At 42.6% G+C, this 24098-nt stretch overlaps 1 protein-coding gene across 1 annotated transcript in view; it reads right to left on the minus strand.

Annotated features, from left to right (window-relative positions):
* LOC130275353 (calcium-activated chloride channel regulator 1-like) overlaps nucleotides 1-24098 on the minus strand; it is a 108186-nt gene that overhangs the window by 36877 nt on the left and 47211 nt on the right. The window contains exons 5-9 of the mRNA XM_056523226.1: nucleotides 20318-20495; nucleotides 19162-19386; nucleotides 13328-13552; nucleotides 7596-7776; nucleotides 7079-7191 (exon numbers count right to left, since the gene is read on the minus strand). Coding sequence (XP_056379201.1) covers nucleotides 7079-7191; nucleotides 7596-7776; nucleotides 13328-13552; nucleotides 19162-19386; nucleotides 20318-20495 — 922 coding nt within the window. The remainder of the gene's footprint in view (nucleotides 1-7078; nucleotides 7192-7595; nucleotides 7777-13327; nucleotides 13553-19161; nucleotides 19387-20317; nucleotides 20496-24098) is intronic.

A 24098-nucleotide genomic window follows, 5' to 3' on the forward strand; every position in this document is an offset into this window, starting at 1 on the left:
TAACCAACTTACTCTCTCACTACTTCCTATTTTCTTCTGGCGACTATGGACCAATAGGATCAATAGGTCCTTTAGGTTTGGACCTCTCCTGTAGGTTATACTTGGTCTTGGGCCAATTACTTCTCTCTTTGTCCGCCTGGAGAATTGGCCAGTATTTTCTCATCATAGATGTTATTTCGGACGAGCATGCATCATACATCTCAATACATTTGATAATTTTTCCTTCGGATGTCTCCAGTTTTTCATTGAGAAGTTCATTCCTTGGTCTCTGATTCGCCTTATTGAAGGCTTTTCTCATAAATTTCTTTGGGTAGCCCCGATGTTCAAATCTAGACATTAGTTTGCCACTTTCCAGCTTGAATTGTTCATCCTGTGAACAATTACGTTTTGCCCGTAAATATTTTCCAACTGGTATACTTTTATGTAAGGGACCCGGATGCCATCTGTTCCAATGTAGCAGACTATTGGTTGCAGTTGGCTTCCTGAAGACAGTGGTCTGTATCTGATTGTCTGTGTCAATCGATATTGTAAGATCCAAAAAATTGATACTTCAACCCCCAATTTCATGTGTGAATCTCATTCCGATGATGTTATCATTACATTTTTCGGTAAATTCCAGGAAAGAGGTTGGTGTGCCCTCCCAAAAGATTAAGATATCATCCAGATATCTACCCCAAAAAGAAATGTTCTCCATGTATTGTGTCAACTCTTCACCACCAAAAACAAAATTTTGCTCCCACCACCCCAAAAACAAGTTTGCAAACGTAGGTGCACAAGTAGTCCCCATAGCGGTACCTTTTAACTGTCGATAAAAGGTACCCAGAAATAAAAAGTAATTATGTGTAAGTAAGAAGTGTAGTAGTTCAGTGAAAATTGGTTGTGATCAGAAAATAATCTACTTTTAGTGCTCAAGTAGGTAGTAGCTGCTTCTAAACCAAGATCATGTTTAATGTTACTACACAGTCCCTCCACATCTAAACTCATAAGTGACGTGTGCTCAGTGACTGTGAGATCTGTAATTTTTTTTAACAGTGTCCTTAGTGTCTCTAAGATGTGAAGGTAAAGTGGGGACAAAGGGTGCCAAAACAGTGTCTACATATTGACTAATATTTTGAGTTAGGTTCTGATTACCAGATACTATTGGTCTTCCTCGTATTGGTGGATGTTTTTTATGTGTCTTGTGAGGGCATAGAAGGTCGCTATCCTGGGGTGTGGTATCAATAGAAATTTGAACTCCTCATCTGTTATGAGTTTATTCTCTTTAGCTCTTTCAAGTATCAATTTAAGTTTTGGATTTTTTTTCAGGGTCTCATACGTCTCCTCATCCTCCAATATATCCAACACCATTTTGACATAATCTGATCTGTCCAGGAGGACAATATTGCCTCCTTTATCGGATGGCTTTATTACTAGTTCTTCTATTCCTCTTAATTCCTCCAGGGCTTTTTGATCCTCTCTTGATAGATTATTACCCACTTTGTTCATCCGGGGCTTAATTTTTGGATATCTGCTGTAACCATATCCACAAACGTTTCAACGTTGGAATATTGGGAAAAGTCTGGGGTCATGGTGGATCTTGGTTTTAAATTAGTAAACGGGGCTCTCAAATTTATTTCCTCCCCTTCAATTTCCATTTCTAAATCAATCAGAGCCTCAAGTGCTACACTCTCTCTATATCTTATCTCAGTGTCCTTGTTGTTTCTTTCAGCATGCCATTTATGTAATGCCAGTTTCCTGGCAAACGAGTTTAGGTCGTTAAATCATTCAAATTTATCAAATTTAGGGACTGGGGTAAATGACAGACCCTTAAGTAATAGGGATTTTTGTGCTGTTGTCAGGACATGGGAAGATAGATTAAATATCTGCATCTCGTCATCTGCATCTTTGACTGGATTATCTATTAGGATGTTTGATTGATCCTGTAATGTTTTCACATCATCATCAGAGGTCCAGGGACTGTTTGTATATTCAAGGTTGGTACCTGTCCCTGTTGTCCCAAATTGGGTTGGGGCAGTCTGGGTACTGCACACATGGTATGCTGGAGGGACCCTGAGACTTGTCTGTGCAGTGGAGGCTCAGCACACGGTGGAGGATGAGGAGGCGCACACTGTCACAGAAGCAACGGCCTGAGAGCGTGGAGGCAGAAGCGGTGTTACCTGTCCAAGTTGCTGTTGTGGCTGTTCAAGAACCACATTTACCCAGTGGGCCGTAAAGGACATCTATTGTCCCTGACCGTAGTTACAGCTCCACACGTCGGCGCTGCCGTACACACTGACAGGTTCAAGGACTGGCCCACCTTCTGTTCCACAAAATTGTGCAAGGCTGGTACTGCCTTCTTCGCAAAAAAATGACAGCTTGGGACTCTCCACCACGGATGGGCACAAGCCATCAGTTCTCTGAAAGGTGCAGAGTCCACCACTTTAAAAGGGTGGGACTGCAGCACCAGCAACTTGTACAGGAGCACATTCAGCTTCTGCGCCGTTGGATGAGTGGGCGCATACTGTTGTCTCTTGGACATGAATTTGTCGATGAATTGATGGCAGAATGACTGACTCGAATGCTGACTCGATGTTGACGCAGGGCCGAGGTGCCAACATTGGGACCCTGGCCACGCTTCACTTTCTGCCAACACTTGTATGTGGCCAGGTTGACATCCTCCGGATTTTCCCACCAACAGTCCGCACTGATTGACTGCCACTGCTGCGGACTCCAGGAACCAATGTTCCACTACCTCTCGGGAAGGTTGGCTTCCGCGAAACAGATGGTCTCCACCGGGCACGTTTGGCTCCAGAATTTCCACTTCTGCCACCATGCTGACTGTCAACCATGCTACCACCTTGCTGGCTCAGCTGCTGCCTCATGGGCAACCTGCAACCCTCTTTTCCTGATGATGATGAAGCCCCTTCTGCACCCGGCTCCCAAGTGCAATCGGCTTCATCATTATCGAGTTGTTTCTGCACGTCACCAATGTCCTCCTCAAGTTCCTCAACAGTGTCTGCTTCAGGAGCCTGAACGCTCGCAACACCACCTCCCACGCCACTCTCCTCTTCACTACTTTCCCGCCTAGTGGAGGAAGCAGCGCATGTGTCCTCCACTTCTTGGCTGGGCAGTAGCTGCTGACTGTCTTCTATTAGATCTTCCTCACTAAATAGTGGAGCTGGACCCACAGCATAACTTACTTCTGTGGGGGAGGGAACAGCATAGGACAGAGGCAATGGGAGGACAGGGACTGCTCCCAGGCCATGCCAACTGACGGTTGTGTCTGAGGAACCCATCGACTGTTGACTGGGGTGTCAGATGTCACTTATGATGAAGTGGATGACCATGTTAACCAATCAATGACAGCAGATGGGTTGCTAGTCGAGACACGACTACTAGCTGATACTGGGAGCTCAGGCATCTTACTGTGACTCCTGCTGCCACTCGCCCCTAGTCTGCTGCAACCTCTGCCTGATGAATTAAGGTCTCTGCCAATTCTCTGTGCACGTCCTGGCACTTCTCTGCCTGACATACTTAGTGCGTACATGAGGGGAGTACAATACGTTCCACTACAGTTAAAACAGTTTGTCTACAACACCAGCAGGTGTATACTTTTGGCTGGGCTTTCACAATATCTAGGCCCTTAATACTTTAACACGAACAAAATGGTACACCACTTAGATGTACGTACATGGTGTGCACTTATGAGGGGAGGACAATGTGCTCCACTATACTCAACCCCTTAAGGACCAAGGACGTACCGGTACGTCCTTGGTCCTGCTCTTCTGATATAACGCGGGGTTACACAGTAACCCCGCGTCATATTACGGCGGGCCCGGCGTCATAGTGAAGCCGGGACCCGCCTCTAATAGCGCGCAGCGCCGATCGCGGCGCTGCGCGCTATTAACCCTTTAGCCGCGCGCTCAGAGCTGAGCCGCGCGGCTAAAAGTGAAAGTGAAAGTTCCCGACTAGCTCAGTCGAGCTGTTCGGGATAGCCGCGGCTAATCGCGGCATCCCGAACAGCTGACAGGACAGCGGGAGGGCCCCTTCCTGCCTCCTCGCTGTCCGATCGCCGAATGACTGCTCAGTGCCTGAGATCCAGGCCTGAGCAGTCATGCGGCAGAATCGTTGATCACTGGTTTCTTATGAGAAACCAGTGATCAACATAGAAGATCAGTGTGTGCAGTGTTATAGGTCCCTATGGGACCTATAACACTGCAAAAAAAAAGTGAAAAAAAAAAGTGAATAAAGATCATTTAACTCCTCCCCTATTAAAAGTTTGAATCACCCCCCTTTTCCAATAAAAAAAAAAACACAGTGTAAATAAAAATAAAAATAAACATATGTGGTATCACCGCGTGCGGAAATGTCCGAATTATAAAAATATTTCATTAATTAAACCGCTCGGTCAATGGCGTGCGCGCAAAAAAATTCCAAAGTCCAAAATAGTGCATTTTTGGTCACTTTTTATATCATTTAAAAATGAATAAAAAGTGATCAATAAGTCCTATCAATGCAAAAATGGTACCGTTAAAAACTTCAGATCACGACGCAAACAATGAGCCCTCATACCGCCCCATGCACGATAAAATAAAAAAGTTATAGGGGTCAGAAGATGACAATTTTAAACGTATTAATTTTCCTGCATGTAGTTATGATTTTTTCCAGAAGTCCGACAAAATCAAATCTATATAAGTAGGGTATCATTTTAATCGTATGGACCTACAGAATACATATCAGGTGTCATTTTTACCGAAAAATTTACTACGTAGAAACGGAAGCCCCCAAAAGTTACAAAACAGCGTTTTTTTTTCAATTTTGTCGCACAATGATTTTTTTCCCCGCTTCACCATAGATTTTTGGGCAAAATGAATGACGTCATTACAAAGTAGAATTGGTGGCGCAAAAAATAAGCCATCATATGGATTTTTAGGTGTAAATTTGAAAGAGTTATGATTTTTTAAAGGCAAGGAGCAAAAAACGAAAATGCAAAAACGGAAAAAACCCCGGTCCTTAAGGGGTTAAAACAGCATTTGTCTACAACACCAGCTGGTGAGCACTTTTGCCTGGCCTTTCACAGTATCTAGGCCCTTAAAACTTTAACAGGAACAAAATGGTACACCACTTAGATGTACATATGTGGTATGCACTTATGAGGGGAGGACAATGCACTCCACTACGCTCAAAACAGTATTTGTCTACAACACCAGCAGGTGTGTACTTTTACTTGGCCTTTCACAGTATCTAGGTCCTTAAGACTTTAACAGGAAAAAAAATTGTACACCACTTAGATGTACGCACAGGTTACACTTAATTGAGAACAATACTCTTTTAGTGCTCTGATCACCCTAACTGGCTGGCTACTATTAGCTTTTCAGTTGTTGTACACACTAGTGCTGCAGCACGCAGTCGCTGTGTACTACACCCAAAATTACACTCTCTCTCATTCTGTCTCAATCTCACTCCCTTCCCTATCAGTTCTTCTAGGCTGGATTTGGGCTTGAGGTGAATCGCTGCTGTAAAAAAAGATTTTCTGTGCAACACACACTGCTCTCTGTTCCTCTCTCTGAAATAGAAGGCTGATGTGACTTGCCACAAGATGGCTGGTTGCTGATAGGCTGCATCCTGCATGTGATTCAGGGTCATCCCGCCAACCCTTGTTCCCGCCTTCCCAGGATTCCTTGCCCCATGTCCTCACATGTGGATCCACCATTTTAGATGCCCGGCCCTGGAGCCTGGACCGCACTAAATGGAATTTAATTAAGCGATTCACGCGATCGAATCACGGCAATATTCGCATTCGTTATGAATCAAATTTTTTCTGAAATTCATAATGAATTCGGATTCATCAGATTCAATTCGCTCATCCTTATTAGTGATATTGCAAAAGGCCTTGATGGTAAGGTATTGGTCTTTTTGCTGATGACACAAAGATATGTAACAGGGTTGATGTTCCTGGAGGTATCCGCCAAATGGAAAAGGATTTAGGAAAACTAGAAGAAAGATCAGAACTCTGACAACTGAAATTTAATGTGGACAAGTGCAAGATAATGCACCTGGGGCGTAAAAACCTCGGGCAGAATATAGAATATTTGACACAGTCCTGACCTCAGTATATGATGAAAGGGATTTATGAGTAATTATTTCAGAAGACTTAAAGGTAGGGAGACAATGTAATAGAGCAGCAAGAAACACTAGCAGAATGCTTGGATGTATAGGGAGAGGTATAAGCAGTAGAAAGAGAGAAGCGCTCATGCCGCTGTATAGAACACTGGTGAGACCTCACTTGGAGTATCGTGCACAGGCCATATCTCCAGAAGGATATAGATACTCTAGAGAGAGTTCAGAGAAGATACTAAACTAGTACATGGATTGCAGGATAAAACTTACCAGGAAAGGTTAAACGGACCTTAACATGTATAGAGGAAAGAAGAGACAGAGGGGATATGATAGAGAATTTTAAATACATAAAGGGAATCAACACGATAAAGGAGGAGAAGATATTTAAAAGAAGAAAAACTTCCACAAGAGGACATAGTTTTAAATTAGAAGGGAAAGGTTTCTGCAGTAATATCAGGAAGTATTACTTTACTGAGAGAGTAGTGGATGCATGGAATAGCCTTCATGTAGAAGTGGTCGCTGCAAATACAGTGAAGGAGTTTAAGCATGCATGGGATAAGCATAAGGCTATCCTTCATATAAGATAGGGCCAGGGACTATTGATAGGATGGTTCTTATCTGCACATTCTATGTTTCTATGAATGGAGCACACTGCTTTGAGAGCCTGTGACATGATGTCACAGCTTACAAGGGAAAGAACACTGCTGATATGGATGACCTGTGCACTATGGCTAATAACATTATATTAGCAAGTTGCTTTATTATACTTTTTGATACCATACACTGGTCGTTCCTTTTGCTGGACAATGCCATTAAACTGCCATACCAGGCATGATTTAAGCACAGATGGAGCGCTATTTTTAACAGAAAGCAACCACAGTTGGCCAGAGGGCAACCCCTTTAAGACTAAGTATGCGAGCTCATGCATACATAATTATCCATGTAATCTCTCCATAATATAATATAATAAAGTGTTCACCTGTATAGACTGTTTGGTGATGACTCCATCACTTGCTGAAATTGCGCTGAAGGCATCAATTAAATCTTGTGCATTTCCAGTAGTATCATCTGTAGCTAAATAGATGGTTCCACCTGGTAAAAAAGAAAAACATAAAATGTTTACTCTGTGAGCAGATTATGTGCTCGATAATAACGTCATGCACTCACTATTAATACATTACTGCACATTATATGCTTTTATATCATTTATAGAGATGAACAAACTAACAGTAATTCCATTCGTCACGTACTTCTCGGTTCAGTGTTTGCTGACTTTAGCCTGCATAAATTAGTTCAGCTTTCAGGTGCTCCTGTGGGCTGGAAAAGGTGGATACAGTCCTAGGAGACTCTCTCCTAGGACTTTATCCACCTTTTCCAGCCCACCAGAAAGCTGAACTAATTTATGCAGGCTAACGTCATCAACTGCCAAGCCGAGAAGTTTGTGACGAATCGAATTACTGGAAGTTCGCTCATCTCTAATCATTTACTTTGCTTACCTGTAGTTTTTACAATTTCTTTAAGTTTTGGTTCTTCTGCAGATCCAAGGAATATGACATGAACTATGACCCCGCTCTCTATAATTTGTTGGAAACAAAGGTTAGTATCGTAGTTATCTTCTCCATCTGATAGTAATAAGACCTCTGTTCCATGAGATGAACCAAACCTTCCTTTATTCACCTGTGAAGTCACATGATATATGGATAAAAATAATATGCATTAACTTTGTCTTTTTCTATTTTTATATGATGCATATAGTTTAGAAAAAACTATTTCTCTCCTCTTTCTGTAATGTCTGTTTATGTGTTTTTGCATTTTTCTGTCTTGGAGTCTGTTCAGAGACTAGTTTTTATGTCTGAGCAGTTTCTGTGCTAATTCTTCCCAGGGATGGGAGAGTTAAGGCTCTTCTAGTTTTACCTTTGATATGTTTGCGTGATATGTTTGTTCGTTGTAAACATGGTTGATTCCTGTTTATGATATTGATTTTAGTCTGCTTGGTTTTAAGTACATCTGTCAGTTTTTAGTACCTTTTTATATGAGTCTTGCATTTACCCATTCTCTGTATTTATTGTTCCTGTTTGGAGTCCTGACTCGTATTCCTCCATGTTACGGAGTTTGGTTTTGTAATATTCCTGTTTGTTATCCTGATCCCTATCCTCCATGTTATATAATTTGGTTTTGTAATATTCCTGTTTGTTATCCTGATCCATATTCCTCCATGTTCTGGAGTTTGGTTTGTGGTTCCTGTATTCCTCATGTAATAGAGTTTGGCTTTTTCTTGTATCCGTTTGTATAGAGAGTTCATGATTTCAGATCTTTAGTGTTTTTAGTACATGCACTGTACATTATCATTGGTCTATAGTGTCCTCTGTACTTCATCACTGATCTGTGTCCTCTGAACTTTTATCTGTTTGTGAAGAGTGTTCTGTGTCCAGTGTGAACAGTGTTTTATGTTTCCTGACCTGTGTAATGTTTTACATTCAGTTCATCTGTTCATCCCCTACATCTCCGGGTTTTTGCTGCATACATATTCCATATCTAGTCTTGTTCATTTATTCATATCTGCTGTTAATCTTGATTCTGGTTTCTGAACTGTATGTTAGCACGCTATATCCTACCCTGTTCGTATTGTTATATTCTGACTGGTTTATCTGGTTGTTTGGTTGTTTTCCCAATATGTTTCTGACCTGTCCCCGACTATGTACAGTATTTGTGTACCTTTATGCCCATTGCACTTTAGCGCACAGAGGGAGCGGCTCCAGGTTGTCGATCCGCTGTTTAGGGCAGATGGGCAAATAGGCAGGGAGAGTGTTTCTAGGGATAGCTTAGGGCTCACTCTCCCACTCTCGGTCATGACACTTTCACCATCTTTTTCCATTTCCTGATCTTTTTAAGGAATTGTCCAGCAAAAATTAACTTACTCCCTATCCTTTTTTTTGTTTTCGTAATAAAAGTTTTTATTAGCATTATCAATAATAATAACAACATAACAGCAAGTCAGGATAGAAGGGGAAAAAAACTCTGGATCCTTGGCGCCACCCGTTGCAATAAACTTGAGAAGTCACTGGTACAATTAAAATTTTCTTTATTCACCTATGTCAGACGCGTTTCAAAGTTTAGGATACCTCTTTCTCAATGACCCTTCTATCCTGATTATCTACTATCGAGTGAGGCTGCCACCTCCTCGACATCTCTGGACGGCTGCACCGTTACTGTTAGGATTCGGCAGGCTGGATGTGGATCCTCTGTGTCAGCGAGGGATTGGCGTGGACCGTGTCGGTGGACCGGTTCTAGGTTGCTACTGGTATTCACCAGAGCCCGCCGCAAAGCGGGATGGTCTTGCTGCGGCGGTAGCAACCAGGTCGTATCCACCGGCAACGGCTCAACCTCGCTGACTGCTGAGAAGGCGTGGGACAGAAAGACTAGACAAAGGCGAGGTCAGACGTAGCAGAAGGTCAGGGCAGGCGGCAAGGTTCGTAGTCAATGGTGATAGCAGAAGGTCTGGAAACACAGTTATGGCAAACACAGGAAACGCTTTCTCTAGGCACAAGGGCAACAAGATCCGGCAATGCTGGGAAGGGGAAGTGAGGTTATATGAGCAAGGAGCAGGTGGAAGCTAATTACAGTGATTGGGCCAGGCACCAATCAGTGGTGCACTGGCCCTTTAAATCTTAGAGAGCTGGCGCGCCCTAGAGAGCGGAGCCGCGCACGCCAGAACGTGACAGCTGGGGACCAGGGCAGGTGAGTAGCTTGGGATGCGATTCGCGAGCGGGCGCGTCCCGCTATGCGAATCGCATCCCCGCCGGCAGTGTCAGTGCAGCGCTCCCGGTCAGCGGGTCTGACCGGGGTGCTGCAGAGAGGGGAACGCCGCAAGCTTTCCGGGGAGGAGCAGGGACCCGGAGCGCTCGGCGTAACAGTTACCTCCACACCGAGACAATCCAGGTTGCTGCATGCCTAATGCAACCAGGCAAGGTGAGTGGTTATTGCATATACCGCTCACTCTAAATATTTACATCTGATCAAACGTACTGCCCTATGAGAGCTCTGTCTTTTTTTCATTCTTATACAGTACAAACATAACAGCAAGAAAATAGTAGGACAGCCTACAAATATGAAAACAGAGTAGGCAAGTTGCAACACATCCACAATTGTGAAATATAACATCAATATATGCTAAAGAATACATGTGGAAACTCACGGTCGTCTACTGTCGTCTATGTGAGTCACGAGTCAGTCCCGTTCCATGTCGCAACTGGCACTGAGAGAAGTCTACATGTCTCGTAGGCACACGTAGTTAAACAAACCGTCATACAAGGGAGAAAGGGAGAAGGAAAAAGGAAGGAAAAGAAAGAGGGAAAGAGAACAGAGAAGAAGGTGGAAGCAAGGGTGTAGATACGAGGGGTGCATACCTCACGTGATCGTGCGCACGGACCAGGCCCCGACCGTCAAGCAGCCTGACATAAATAGGTGGGTCACACACCCGAGAAGAGATATGGACACCAAGCGGGGGCTAGTCTATGTGTGGAGCGATCTATATTTGGGGGAGGACACGAAGGAGGTCCAAGGATGCCATATCTGGTGGTATTTGGTCAGCTGCCTGGAGGAGTCGGCCAAAAGTTCTTCTATTCTGTGGATATTAGACAACTCCTGCAGCCAGTCCGAGAAGGTGGGGGGGGGGGGGTGGACTTCCACTTCCTAGGTATTACCGATTTAGCAGCCAGTAATATAAACCTTTTTAATCGATCAGGCACCCCGGGGTAGATACGGGACAGGAGGGTAGGCACTCTATACCACCTCGTCAACTCCTTGTAACAGGTCACCTGTGCTTTACTGGAGATAGAAGTCTTATGGCAAGAGAGATCGCCTGTCCCCACTCCTCGTCCGAGAGCGCACGGTCCAACTCTCTCTCCCAACCATCTCAGAAGGGGAGAGGGTCATCTCAGAGCGTATCTTTGAGGAGAGCGTACAAGGTGCTAATCGGCCGAACCGAAGCAGAGCCAGAGGTGCATAACCTCTCAAACGAGGACAGGGGACGGCAGAGGTTAAGACGCGTGCCTCCAGCAGCGCAAAAATTACTCAACTGGGCATATTGAAAGCTAACAAGGGGCGAGGGCAGGCGATTAGGGAGTATGTCAGATAGCGGCTTCAAGCCTGAGGGGGTCAGGAAATGCGAGAAGGAGGCACCTACCGCTCTAGTGTAACCCAGGAACTTAGTTGAGTCAAAGGCAGGTGGAAATGCCCGGTTTCCGAACACAGGAGACAAGGGAGGGATTCCGGAAGGAGGGTGTGGTGTGTCCTAGCAATAGAGGATGTGACTGGAGGTAATTCAGACATGACAGCATTTGTCAATTGTGACTTGGGTAGCCATAACAGCATCTTAGGATGTAGGCGTGCCGTATGGGCCTCCAGAAGTGCCCATTGCTTAGTAACCGGGTCGTGATAACAGTCCAGCACTCTGGTCAACACGGCCGGCATTCCGGGGAGCCAAGTCCACCGTCCAATGGAGAGAACAGTCTTCACCACTCGAGGGCGCCCACCGGCCCAGATGAATTTCGATAGCAGGGTCGACAGGTCTTTGAAAAAGGATTTTGGTAGGGGTGGTGGGGAGGCTGGAGAAGAGGTAAAGGAGTCGGGGCAAGATATTCATTTTGATTACATTGATACAACCCACTTATTCCCTATCCTATCAGTTCGACCACTGGGACCCGCTGAAAAATCTGATACCCAAAGACAGTTTTTGTTTTTTTTGTAAAGTCCTTATTCTGTCTAGGAACATAGAAGAAAATAAAGGTCCACAAGTCAAATTTGATCATAGTCCAACCTTGGTACTAGAGAATTATTTTTATGGCAGAGGGGTGGGTTGGAGCTTCCTCCACCTTATAGGACAGCCCACAGGGAGGGCACTAAATTACTTGCTCCATGCCTCATCCTTCTTCCAACCACAGATTATTCCACTTCAGAATACAAAATTCCCACCCTATACAGAAGACATTACACTGATAGGACTCTTTTCATTTATACGATAATGTCAAGACAAACATTTTAAAGGGGTATTCCGCCGTTAGACATTTTATCCCCTATCCAAAGGATAAGGGGATAAGATGTTTGATCACGGGGGTCCCGCCACTGGTATCCCCCTTCCCCCTCGATCTCCGTGCAGCACTCGGAATTCTGTTCCCGGTGCTGCTCCAGTCTCGGAAACGCTGGGTTTCCGAGACGCAGATGTGACGTCATGCCATGCCCCCTCCATTCAAGTCTATGGGAGGGGGCGTGGTGGGGCATGACAAAATGTCTCCGTCTCGGAAACCCAGTATTTTCAAGACTGGAGCAGCACAAGGCACAGAATGGTGCACGGAGATCGAGGGGGTCCCAGTGGCGAGACGCCCGTGATAAGATGTCTAAGGGTGGCATATCTCTTTAAAAGAAGAGTGTATTTGTTTACTCTTTTGGCGTGTACAGAATACTGAATATCTGGGGCTAAATTTTCCACAATAGAAAACCCATTCACGCCAATGTTTGATGTAGTGGAATCTCTGAGGGTAGCTCATGAAAATTCCTCTAGAAACAAAAAAGTTAAACATTTTTTGGAGAGACAATTAGAATTGCCTCATATGTATGACATGAGGCCAATAATGTAAATGGGTGACTATTTCATGCATGATTCCTTCAAGTACCCCAGAGCAGAAGCCAAGCTTTCTAAGAGGTCTTTGCTCTGTCTCATGGAAGGAAAGTCATAAGCAGGTAAACTTTCTCCATAATGTCTCTATGCTTTAAAGGGGAATATAAACAAGTTTTACCAAAATGGGACAAGTGAAGATAAGTAAGACAAAAATATATATATGTTTTTACTTTAACAGTGTTTGAATCTATATTGTGACCTTTCTATATTATGGTAATACTTAAAGGGTAATCCGGGGAAAAGACTTATCTCCTATCCATGTGTTAGGGTATAAGTGTCTAATGGGGGGTAGGGGCACTGCTGGTACCCACAAGAAGCTCCTGTGTGGAACCCGGCTCTCGACACTCTACTCACCAGTCCTCAAGCGCTCCGGCCCTCACCTTCTGAGCAGAAGTAACGGCCAATTGCAAGGGTCAAGGAGATTGCGGGGGAACCCAGCTATTGGTCCCCCCCTACCCCCAGACACTTATCCTATATCCTGTGAATAGGGGGTATATTTTTTCCCCAGATAACGCCTTTAATTACAATGTGAAGATATCTTTTTTACTTTACCTGAATACCAGCCAGAAGTCCCTTACAGATATCTGTTCCTCCGATTCCTTTAACTGGAAGGAGTCCTTTTAACTTCTGACGTTCTGCATCACCTTGTATTTGGATTAAATTGGATTTTATAACGGCAGCGGTTGAAAATGTCACCATTCCAGCATAAGAACCAGTCTCAATGATTTGGGTAAGGAAAACATCTGCAGCCTGGTACAAACGCTCAATACGGTTAAACTGGAAAGAAAAACACAAACTAATTCAATAAAAAAATAGCCTTCCAGTACTTATCAGCTGCTGTATGCTCCAGAGTAAGTTCTTTTCTTTTTGAATTTCTTTTCTGTCTGACCACACTGCTCTCTGCTGACACCTCTGTCCATGTCACAAACTGTTCAGAGCAGGAGCAAATCCCAATAGCAAGCCTATCCTGCTCTAGACAGTCCCTGAGAGAGACAGAGGTGTCAGCATAGAGCACTGTGGCCAGACAGAAAAGAAATGAAAAAAGAAAAGAACCTCCTGTGGGGCATACAGCAACTGATAAGTACTGGAAGGATTAAGGTTTTTAAATAGAAGTAATATACAAATCTGTTTAACTTTCTGGTACCAGTTGATTTAAAAAATAATGTTTTCCACCAGAGTACCCCTTAAACCTGTTGGGGATGGAGGGCATATGGGTATGCCAGCGCATCCCAATACTAAAGGGGTATTCCAGATTTTTTTTTTTTATTTGACTATGCTACAGGGGCTGTAAAGTTAGTGTAGTTCACAATATAGTGTCTGTACCTTTGTGTGATGGTTTTCTCACAATTCTTCTATGATTTTCCCCCCAATATTTATTTTTAACAGCATACAAAAGGACTGTTGTCTCAGATTTTTCCCAGGTTGCCATGTGGCCGAGACCTGACTCACAGGGAGCCTGTCTGCTTCAATGGGTGGAGCAATCGCTTGGTGGGAGAGAGATCAATCTGCAACTAAAGCAACAGCTGCAGGCACCCTGATTGAAAACCACAGGTCTTTTGAATGGATGCAGCTCATTTATGTTTCAATGGATGGGGGCTGATGTGTGGGAGGGAGGAAAATGGAATTATGGGATTTGTAGGCAATAAAAGAACTCAAAAAAGGAAATACCAGTTCACAAAAAGATAGCCACAGTGTTATGGTAATCTCGCAACATAGCCATTTAGCCCCAAGACATGCAGATCCTCCTTCCTAAGCATGTCCATTACTGTCTGGCAGGTACATACTAAAATCACTTTATGGTGGATAACCCCTTCAAGGATGGAGGGCGTACCTGTACACTCTCATCTTGTCAGCAGGGTTTGAAGTGCACTCAAACCCAGTGGGTCCCGACTGCTATCAGCAGCCAAGACTCAGAGTTAATGCTGAGCACCGCCGATGGGGGCCAATGCCCAGCATTAACCCTTTAGATGCTGCAATCAAAGTTGATAGCAGTGTCTAAAAACTAAAGTAAAATATCCTGGCAGCTCCAATTAACTGGACGGCAAGAGGATGCTCACCTGCCTCTTTGCCGTCCGATCTGTGGTCTGCTGCTCCATGCCTGCTCAGCAGGCTGGAGCAGCAGAGCACCAATAGCACTGAATAATGCTATGTCATGGCATAGCATTGCTCAGTATATTCAATCAAAAGATTGCATGTTATAGCCCCCTATGGGGACTAAAAAATAAATAAAAATAAAGTGTTAAAACAAAAAATTATAAAAGTGAATTAACCCATTCGTAATAAAAGTGTGAATCACCCCCCTTCCCATTAAATAAAATAAAAAGATAAAAATAATCATATGAGGTACTGTCACATGCATAAATGTATGAACTATTAAAATATAAGGGTACTTAAACCGCATGGTTGATGGTGTACAAGTGAAAAAATACAAAAGTCCAAAATTGTGCATTTTTTCACTTCATGTACCATGAAAAAAATTATAAAAGGCAATCAAAAAGTCCCATCAAAACAAAAATGGTACTGATAAAAACTGCAGACCAAGGCACAAAAAATTAGCCATCATATAGCACCGTATGCGGAAAATTAAAAAAGTTATAGGGCCAGAAGATAACATTTTAAACATACAAATTTTGGTGCATCTAATTTTTTTAAAGTAATAAAATAAAATAAAACCTACAGAATAAAATCTACAGAATAAAGATAGGGTGTAATTTTTACCAAAAAGTTCACTGTGTTTCACCACAGATTATGTTATAAAATAAGTGATGTCATTACAAAGTACAACTGCTGACGCAAAGAAAACAGCCCTTGTAATTGGAAAGCTAAAAGCGTTATGATTTTTGGAAGGGGAGGAGGAAAAAATTAAAGTTCAAAAAAGAAAATTGGCCTCGTCCTTAAAGGGGTACTCCATCCCTAGACATCTAGGGGCGGAGTACCCCTAGGGGCTGCAGGAGAGATCGCGGGGCTCCCCAGCGGTGGGACCCCCGCGATCAGACATCTTATCCCTTATCCTTGGATAGGGGATAAGATGTCTAGGGGTGGAGTACCCCTTTAAGGTCAAAATGGGCTTTGTCCCCAAGGGGTTAAACATCTTGAACCTGATCGAGGGAGGTTTTCAGTTTCACAAGGTAAAGAGGAATAATACCCAACAAAAAAAGAAAGGAAACCCCTATGATCTGCAGAAATATGCAAAGAAAAAAAAAAGTCCAGATGATAAACCTAATAAAAATACATAATATCTGAATGGTAATGTAAACCTTTTATTCAACCTATTTTCATTTTCTTTGATTCCCTAAATTTAAAGGAGTATAGTGGCCTTAGACATCTTACCCCCTATCCAAAGGATTGGGGATAAGATGTCCAATCGTGGGGAGCCCGCTGCTGGGACCCCCAAGATCTCTCTATGCAGCACCTGGCATTCCGTGCCGGGCACAGCGCCAGAGACGTGATGTCACACCACGCCCCCTCGTGACGTCACACCCGCTCCATTCTTGTCTATGGGAGGGGGAGTTGTGTGACGTCACAAGGATAGGGGATAAGATGTCTAAGGATGTAATACCCCTTTCATTTACTTCTAAATTATATATGAACCATTCATGTATATGTAGTGATGTAAGGTTTGTACAATGTAAAAAGTTCTCTTTTTTTTCTGTAGTTCTTCACACTCTCTTTTTTTATCCCTGCGTTTAAAGGTTTTATTTTATGTTATTTGGGTTAAAACATATGAAGAGGTTAAGGTATGTAGGTGGATCTAAAGCACACAGCTGTGGGCTGTGATAAAGTGGGTGGATTTAGTTTCCAAGGTTGTGTATATAGTCGGAATCGGTGGTAGTTTTGTATATACCTTGATAAAGGCTTAAAGCGTACCTGTCATAGCGCAAAAAAAAAAAAAAGAAAGAAAAAAAAGTGGTATGTTACTCAGGACCCAATCCTGATCATGTGCATATAATTTTTATGTGTCTCGGACCTATATATCCCGAGAAAGCTTTGACTATTTCAGCATGCTGGGAGTTGTAGTTTAGTAATAACTGAAGCTGCAATGTTTGTAAATAACTGTGTTAGAGCAGTGTTGCCTCCAGCTGTTTTAAAACTACAGCTCCCAGCATGTCCACACATCCTTTATCTGAAGTTTTGCATACACAATAGAAATCTCCTATACTGGATACCGGTATGCTTTACGGCCGGTATCCAGTATGCTGTAAAATCTAGACTAGTCTGTCTGGCTCAAAGACAGGCGACCCCTAGTGGTGGCTATTTTGAGCTTGAATTTCAGGTGAAAATTAAATTATTTTTTAACAGGTGAATATTGTGAAATGTCATATTATAATGAGCCCTGCAATGTATGAAAAGTTTCTAACAATGACAGTGCCTCTTTAACGAAACGTTTCTGTTTTTGAAGTCAACATGGACAAATTTTAACTATGATCAAATAAAGGGGGCATTTTATTTCTACTCTTCCCGTGAGTGCTGGATTCTCTTCCGTATGGAGGCTTTTTCCTTACTATTGTTAGTTGCCACAGTACGGCTGTGTGTTTTCCTGTGCACCATGGAGAAGTGGCACTGCGGACAGTCTTTTGAATCAGTGAGGTGTACGGGAAGATTGCTGATAATACTGATTAGGACAATGTAATCTAATGATTGCTATTAAAGGAAAACTGTCAGCCAGTTCACTAACACTAAACCCAATACACTGGGTTATAGTGTGGGTCAACAGGATTCCATACAGGGGTCACTTACTTTTTTTCATCCACTGTCTGCCAAGTTATGCCCCTGTAAAGTTCCTTTCTTCAGTCTATGAATCGTGCTTCAAGGCGGGGCCTCCTCTGGCTGTCTGCCTCTGCCTCCTGCACTGAAGTTTCTAAGCCCGCCCCCGTTGTTTGTATATGCATTATCTTCAACTCCTCGTCCTAGTGATGTGGAGTCACATGTCCCCTGTGCGCAGCGTTCTGTCTGCAGAGCGCATGAAGCTTTTACCCAGCTCTCACGTCCTGATGACACAAGAGTTCTGTGTACTGTTCTCGCTCTGCGCAGTGCCACTGAGCATGTGCTGGTCCCTCGCTACACCCAGAAGTCGGGAGTAGCAAGGCTTCAGCAAGAACAGCACGGCATCCAGCAGCTGGGTAAAATCTTCATGTACATGCGCTCTGCAGACAGTTTGCTGCGCTTGGGGACATGTGACTCCACGTCACTAAAACGTGGAGTTGAAGATAATGAATTTGCAAACAATGGGGGTGGGCTTAGAAACTTCAGTGCAAGAGACAGAGGCAGACAGCCGGTGGGGGCCCCACCTTGAAGCGCAATTCATAGACAGAAGAAAGAAATTTACAGGGGCATAACTCGGCGGCCAGTGTACAAGAAAAAGTAAGTGACCCCTGTATGGACTCCTGTGTATTGGGTTTAGTGTGGGTGAACTGGATGACAGTTTTCTTTAGGGTCTGTTCACACGTACAGTATTCTGCGCAGATTTGATGCGCAGGATTTCAACCTGTGTTCAGTTTACATTGAAATCTGCAGCAGAAAATCCTGTGCATCAAATCTGCACAGAATACTGTATGTGTGAATAGACCCTTAATAGTCCAAATATATAACCCCCCAAGAAAAATTTTAATCACCCCCATTTAAAAAAAAAAAAGGTGAAAAAAAAAACCTAAACTATTGGTATTGCTGCATGCTGAAATGTCCAAAAGTATTAAAATGTTCATGGTCATGCACGGTGAATGGTGTAAATGTATAAAAAAAAAATGCCAAGCCGCAGAATTGCTGATTTTTTGGTACGTCATATGCCAGAAAAAAAAATGTTTAAAAAGTGATCAAAAAGTTGCATCAATACAAAATTGGTACCAAAAGAAACCAATAGATCATGGCGCAAAAAATGATCCTTATACAGCCCCGTATTTGTAAAAATACAAAAAATGATTGAGGTGAGAAGAGGACACATTTAGGCAAAGTAATTTTGTAAAAAAAAGCTTGACTTTTTTAAAAGTAGTACATAAATATGGGTAGCGTTTTATTCTTATTGACCCACAGAAAACATGTTAGTTTTACTTTAAAGTGCACTGCGCAAAAATGAAAATCTATAAAAGAAGCAAACATTTTTTGCCACTCTCTCCCCCTCCCCCCCCCCCCACTAAAAATATTTATGTTTACTACATCGAATATTTTATAATAGAAGTAAAGGTATCATCACAAAGTACAATTTGCACCACAAAAAACAAGCCCTCAAATGGCTCTATGGATAAAAAATAAAAAACAATAAAATATGTGGGCTGTCTATTTAAGGGGTTAAACCTGGGCCACCTGTTGACAGACTCTTTTTTTTTTCTTCAAATCTAAATTATAATTATTCTATAATTATTGAACCTCTAGGCGCTATAGAGGTCACTTACATTAGCCATGCTTCCAGAGGTATCCAGTACCAAAGTCACCACTCGCTCTGAAAACTGCAAAAGTGTGAAGGTGGGGACAGGGATAGTGAGTCCAGGATTCGGAGGTGTGTTCTTGGTATCATTGGAGGTCATGATCACGTCCCAAATGCTTCGGGAATTGCACATTCTGTTTTGCATGTTTGGAGCTTCGGTGTTGTGGTTACTTTCATTACAGAACTGGGTGACCTAAAACAGTAATCGAAGGGTTAATTTCTTCTATAAGAAGTCGCTGTACAAGTGTTCGACAGAATATGAGACTTTCAAATAGTAGATGTGGGACACGGCGACTCGATATATGGTGTCCGACACTTTATTTCTTCATATGATTGTAGAAAACATACTTTAAAAGTAGTAGAGCATAGCTGGGAGAGACAAACATTGAAGCTAGGGAATCAGTGGTTCTTACCGCCGTTTTATGTCCATAACGCATTTCTTCAGAATTCTACAGTTTGTAGAAGTGCATTATGGGCACGAAACGGCTGTAAAAGTAGTAGAGTATAGCGGGGAGAGACAAACACAAGTGAAGCTAGAGCACCAGTGGTTCTAACATAACAACCATTTCGTACCCCCAAAAACGCACTTCTTCAGACCGCCGGAGGCCTTATTCGAATTTGCGATATTTTGCGAATATATGGACGAATATTCACCCTATATTCATGAAATTTGCATATTCATGTTCGTTCTCTTTTTTTTCCAAGTGAAAATTCGCAATGAAATTTGCTTAGTGCGCGTAGCAATTATCTCTTTCACCTAAAAGAAGAGAGGGATCAGTGTCCAGTCTGGAAGTGCAGATATTCGCATAAGTATTCGCATAAATATTTGCATAAAAAAACGAATATTCGTTATTACGAATATAAATCACCATATTCTAAATATTCACAAAATCGCAAAGTGCCGATATTCACAGTAAAAATTGGCATTTGAAATATTCGCACTCAACACTAGATATAAAGTGTTGGACACCATATACCCAATAGCTGTGTCCTATATCTACTATTTGGAACTCGTGGACTTTACCTGTGTTTTATTTTAGATGCTGCATTGAGTACAGGGCAATGGTCAACTTTTTATTTTCTTTCATGTTATATATTGCACTAGAATACGAGACTTTACTTACATCGGGGAGAGCCTGCATGTACATTAAGGACTCTTTCACAAACTGCTTCTGCTGCGGTACAAAAACACAACCTTTTTCGTAGAGTCCAGTGATCGGGTCAAAATTACACGAAGTAACTTTACAGGTCGTTCCTTGACATTTCTGAATTTTGTACTCTCCATAAATATCAGCAGAGCACCTGGAAATGAGAGAAACAATGTGAGACAGATTTAGTATTCATAGTTATAATCTCTGATAACCAAAAGGACAATCGTTTAGAGGACTAGAAAAAAGACTAAAAATAGATAATGGCGGCCCACTTACACTTGTCGCCGAGTGCTAACTCCTAGCACCACCTTAAAATACCGATATTTATGTATAAACAGAAAAAAGTGGGGTTAGCCCCTCTAGACTACACAGTCAGACTTGTCTAGAGATGTTTGGTTATAGCTATAGTGGTATATAGTACTATTACATGCGTATGTGCGCAATATCTTTATGGCATTGCCAAATTATGTGGTAAAATAATAAAATGCGGCAGTATATAATAGTTGCCCCTATTGCAATACAGCTATATCCTCTTTATGGTGCGTATTTACATATTTCACATACAATTGTGTTAATAAAGTATGTTTATTTATTACTTATTACATTTTTTTTGCAGTTTAAAAGCATATGTATTGCATAAAAGAGAAAGGACAGATATATTGAAAGTAAGAAAAAAATTAAATAATAAATGTGCCAAAAATAAAGAAATAAAAGTAACAAGGCCCTCTTTTAATTAAAGGGGTAATCCAGGATTTTTTTTTATTTGACCATGCTACAGGGGCTGTAGTTAGTGTAGTTCATAATATAGTGTCTGCACCTGTGTGTGACGGTTTTCTCACAATTCTTCTGTGATTTTCACCCCAATATTTTTTTTAATAGCATACAAAATGGCTGCTGTCTCAGATTTTTCCCAGGTTGTAATCCGGCCGAGACCTGACTCGCTAGTCAGCTGATGACAGGGAGCCTGTCTGCTTCAATGGGTGGAGGGATCGCTTGGTGGGAGAGAGATCAATCTGCAACTAATGCAACAGCTGTAGGCACCCTGATGTAAAACCACAGGTCTTTTGAATGGACGCAGCTCATTTATGTTTCAATGGGTGGGGTGGCTGATGTGTGGGAGGGAGGAAAATGGAATAATGGGATTTGTAGGTAAAAGAAGAAAACTCAAACAAAAAATAACAGGTCACAAAAAGCTAGCCACAGTGATAAGGTAAGCTCACAACATAGCCATTTAGCCCCAAGACAAGCGCAGATCCTTCTTAAGCATGTCCATTACTGTCTGCCAGGTACGTACTAAAATCACCTTATGGTGGAGAACCCCTTTAAACCCCGTTTAGGTATGCAGCTGGTAATAGTTTTTCAGAATGTCTGTGGTGAAAGCCAATGTTTCTCTGGCTATTCAGGTTTCTATATAGTTCATACAATGCAGGGTGCAGCATTTACCTTTCTCCGCGCTGCGCTCGTAAGTGATACTGTACTCAACGCTTCTTCCCCCCAGGGGCGGCGTCTCGCTCCTTCTGTGTATAGGCTCCGATGTTACAGTGCGGCTCAACGCTTCTTCTATGCGCAATGCGCATGCGCCCTTGAGCAGGTGACCCTTAGACTTGTGGTATCCAACGCCGCTTGTTTGCTGGTCTCCATTCGGCGTCTCTTTGTAGCAGTTGCCCTGCAGACACTAGGCAAATGGTCTGCGTTGGGGTATGGTAGTTATTTCAAAGTCACAGAAAATATCTGTGTTTGTAGTGACGTGCGGTCAGGTCCTCTGCTGGGTATGCTTGATGTAACCAACAGGGAATTAGAGCTGATGGCCGGGCGCATCTTGGAGTCTATCTTACCCCTTTTACAGCAAGCATACAAGTTACAAATTACAAGAGGGCCTTGTCACTTTAATTTATTTATTTTTGGCACATTCATTATTTTTATTTTTTCTACTACTTTATTAACAAGTGTATGTGAAATATATAAATACACACCACAAAGAGGATATAGCTCTATTGCAATAGGGGCAAATATTATATACTGCCGCATTTTAGCATCTTACCACATAATTTGGCAATGTCATAAAGACATTGCGCACATAGGTATACAATAGTAGTATATACCACTATAGATATAACCAAACATCTCTAGACAAGTCTGACTGTGTGGCCAGAGGGGCTAACCCCACTTTTTTCTGCTTATAGGATTAGCCTTACAATAAATACCCCCCCCCCTCACACCTATATGGTGCACTACCACACAGTGCCTCATTTTAACTGCAATATGGCATGGTGATATAAAAAAATACACCCCTCGGTCAGAAACAGTGCCTAGTAGACTGTGGATTTACCAAGAGTGGGGTGTAGTTTTCTTTATGTTTTTTTTTTTTTTTTTCCGACAGGTATTTTTCGCGTTATGCAAAAAATAAAAGAAGAAAAATAAAGTCCAGCAACTCACCGCAATGTGTGAAGGCGCCATGGAAAGTCGGGATTGTGCGGGAATCTCAGAGGCTACAAACCGGTAGGTTTCGTGCAATAGCTCTTCTTCCAGCCTCATGAGGCCGGAAGAAGTGCTATTGCACAAAACCTACCGGTTTGTAGTCTCTAAGTTTCCCGCACGATCCCAGCTATCCATGGCGGCTTCAAGGCGCTGATTCACACATTGCGGTGAGTTGCTAGACTTTATTTTTCTTCTTTTTTATTGCATTATTTGATTCTACGGACTTCCTTGCACCACCGATATATACAGCTTTACCAGTGAACCGTTTTACACCATGGACTTCTTTCTACATATGTACACTTTTTTGTATCAGGTGTTTCAGGGTGGGTTCCCATTACATTTTCCTCCATACGGGAGCACATACGGCAGGGGGGGAGCTAAAAACTTGCACTCCCGTTTGCCTGCGTATGCACTCCCGTATGTAATTCATTTCAATGAGCCGACCGGAGTGAAACGTTTGGTCCCGTTGGCTATTTTTTGCGCCGTATGCGCTTTTTCTCCAGACCTAAAACCGTGGTCGACCACAGTTTTAGGTCCGGTGGCGCAAAAATGAGCCGACCGGACAGAACGTTTCACTCTGGTCGGCTCATTGAAATAAAATGTGCTCCCCATACGGGAGCGCATACAGCACGGGAGCACAAGTTTTTAGCTCCCCCCTGCCGTATGCGCTCCCGTATGGGGGAAAATGTAATGGGAACCCACCCTTAGTTAGGTGCCTCCTTTCTCAGGTTTTTCTCAGTTATTTGTATATTTCCATGTTATTTGCTAATGTTGCACTATTCGCTATGTTTTGTCTATTTTTTACAGCTGCTTTGATCTGATGGGTTTTCCGGAGCTCATATCTACCACATTTTATGTGTAAATTTGTTAAGAAAATGTAAATTTAGTGGAGAAGAACTTGGCACTCAAAAATCCAAGTTTCATAGATTTAATTTCCGCAATCCAATATTACAGATAGTTACTGACATTTTAGTCCAAACTAGACCTTCCTCAGAGGTCAGGATTACTGCGGAGGTTGAAGAAGTGGTATGAACCGGGCCACAGCCGGGAATAGTAAGCGTGAACAGTAGTTGCTACAGAATGTATAAATGTTTGTACATTTTTGGTTTTCTTTTCTCTGAAAATGTTGTGGACATGCCCCCTTTTTCACAGACGCACCTCTTTCATCCAGAAGCCACACCATTTTTGGGTTTTCTGAGCAATGTCAATAGTAAGTAAGGGTTCTCTTGGATTTTCTTACGCATATTCTGGCGCACGGCACATGCGAGACAAAAAC

The sequence above is a fragment of the Hyla sarda genome, chromosome 6 (genome assembly GCF_029499605.1).
Source record: "Hyla sarda isolate aHylSar1 chromosome 6, aHylSar1.hap1, whole genome shotgun sequence".
Taxonomy (NCBI): Eukaryota; Metazoa; Chordata; class Amphibia; order Anura; family Hylidae; genus Hyla; species Hyla sarda.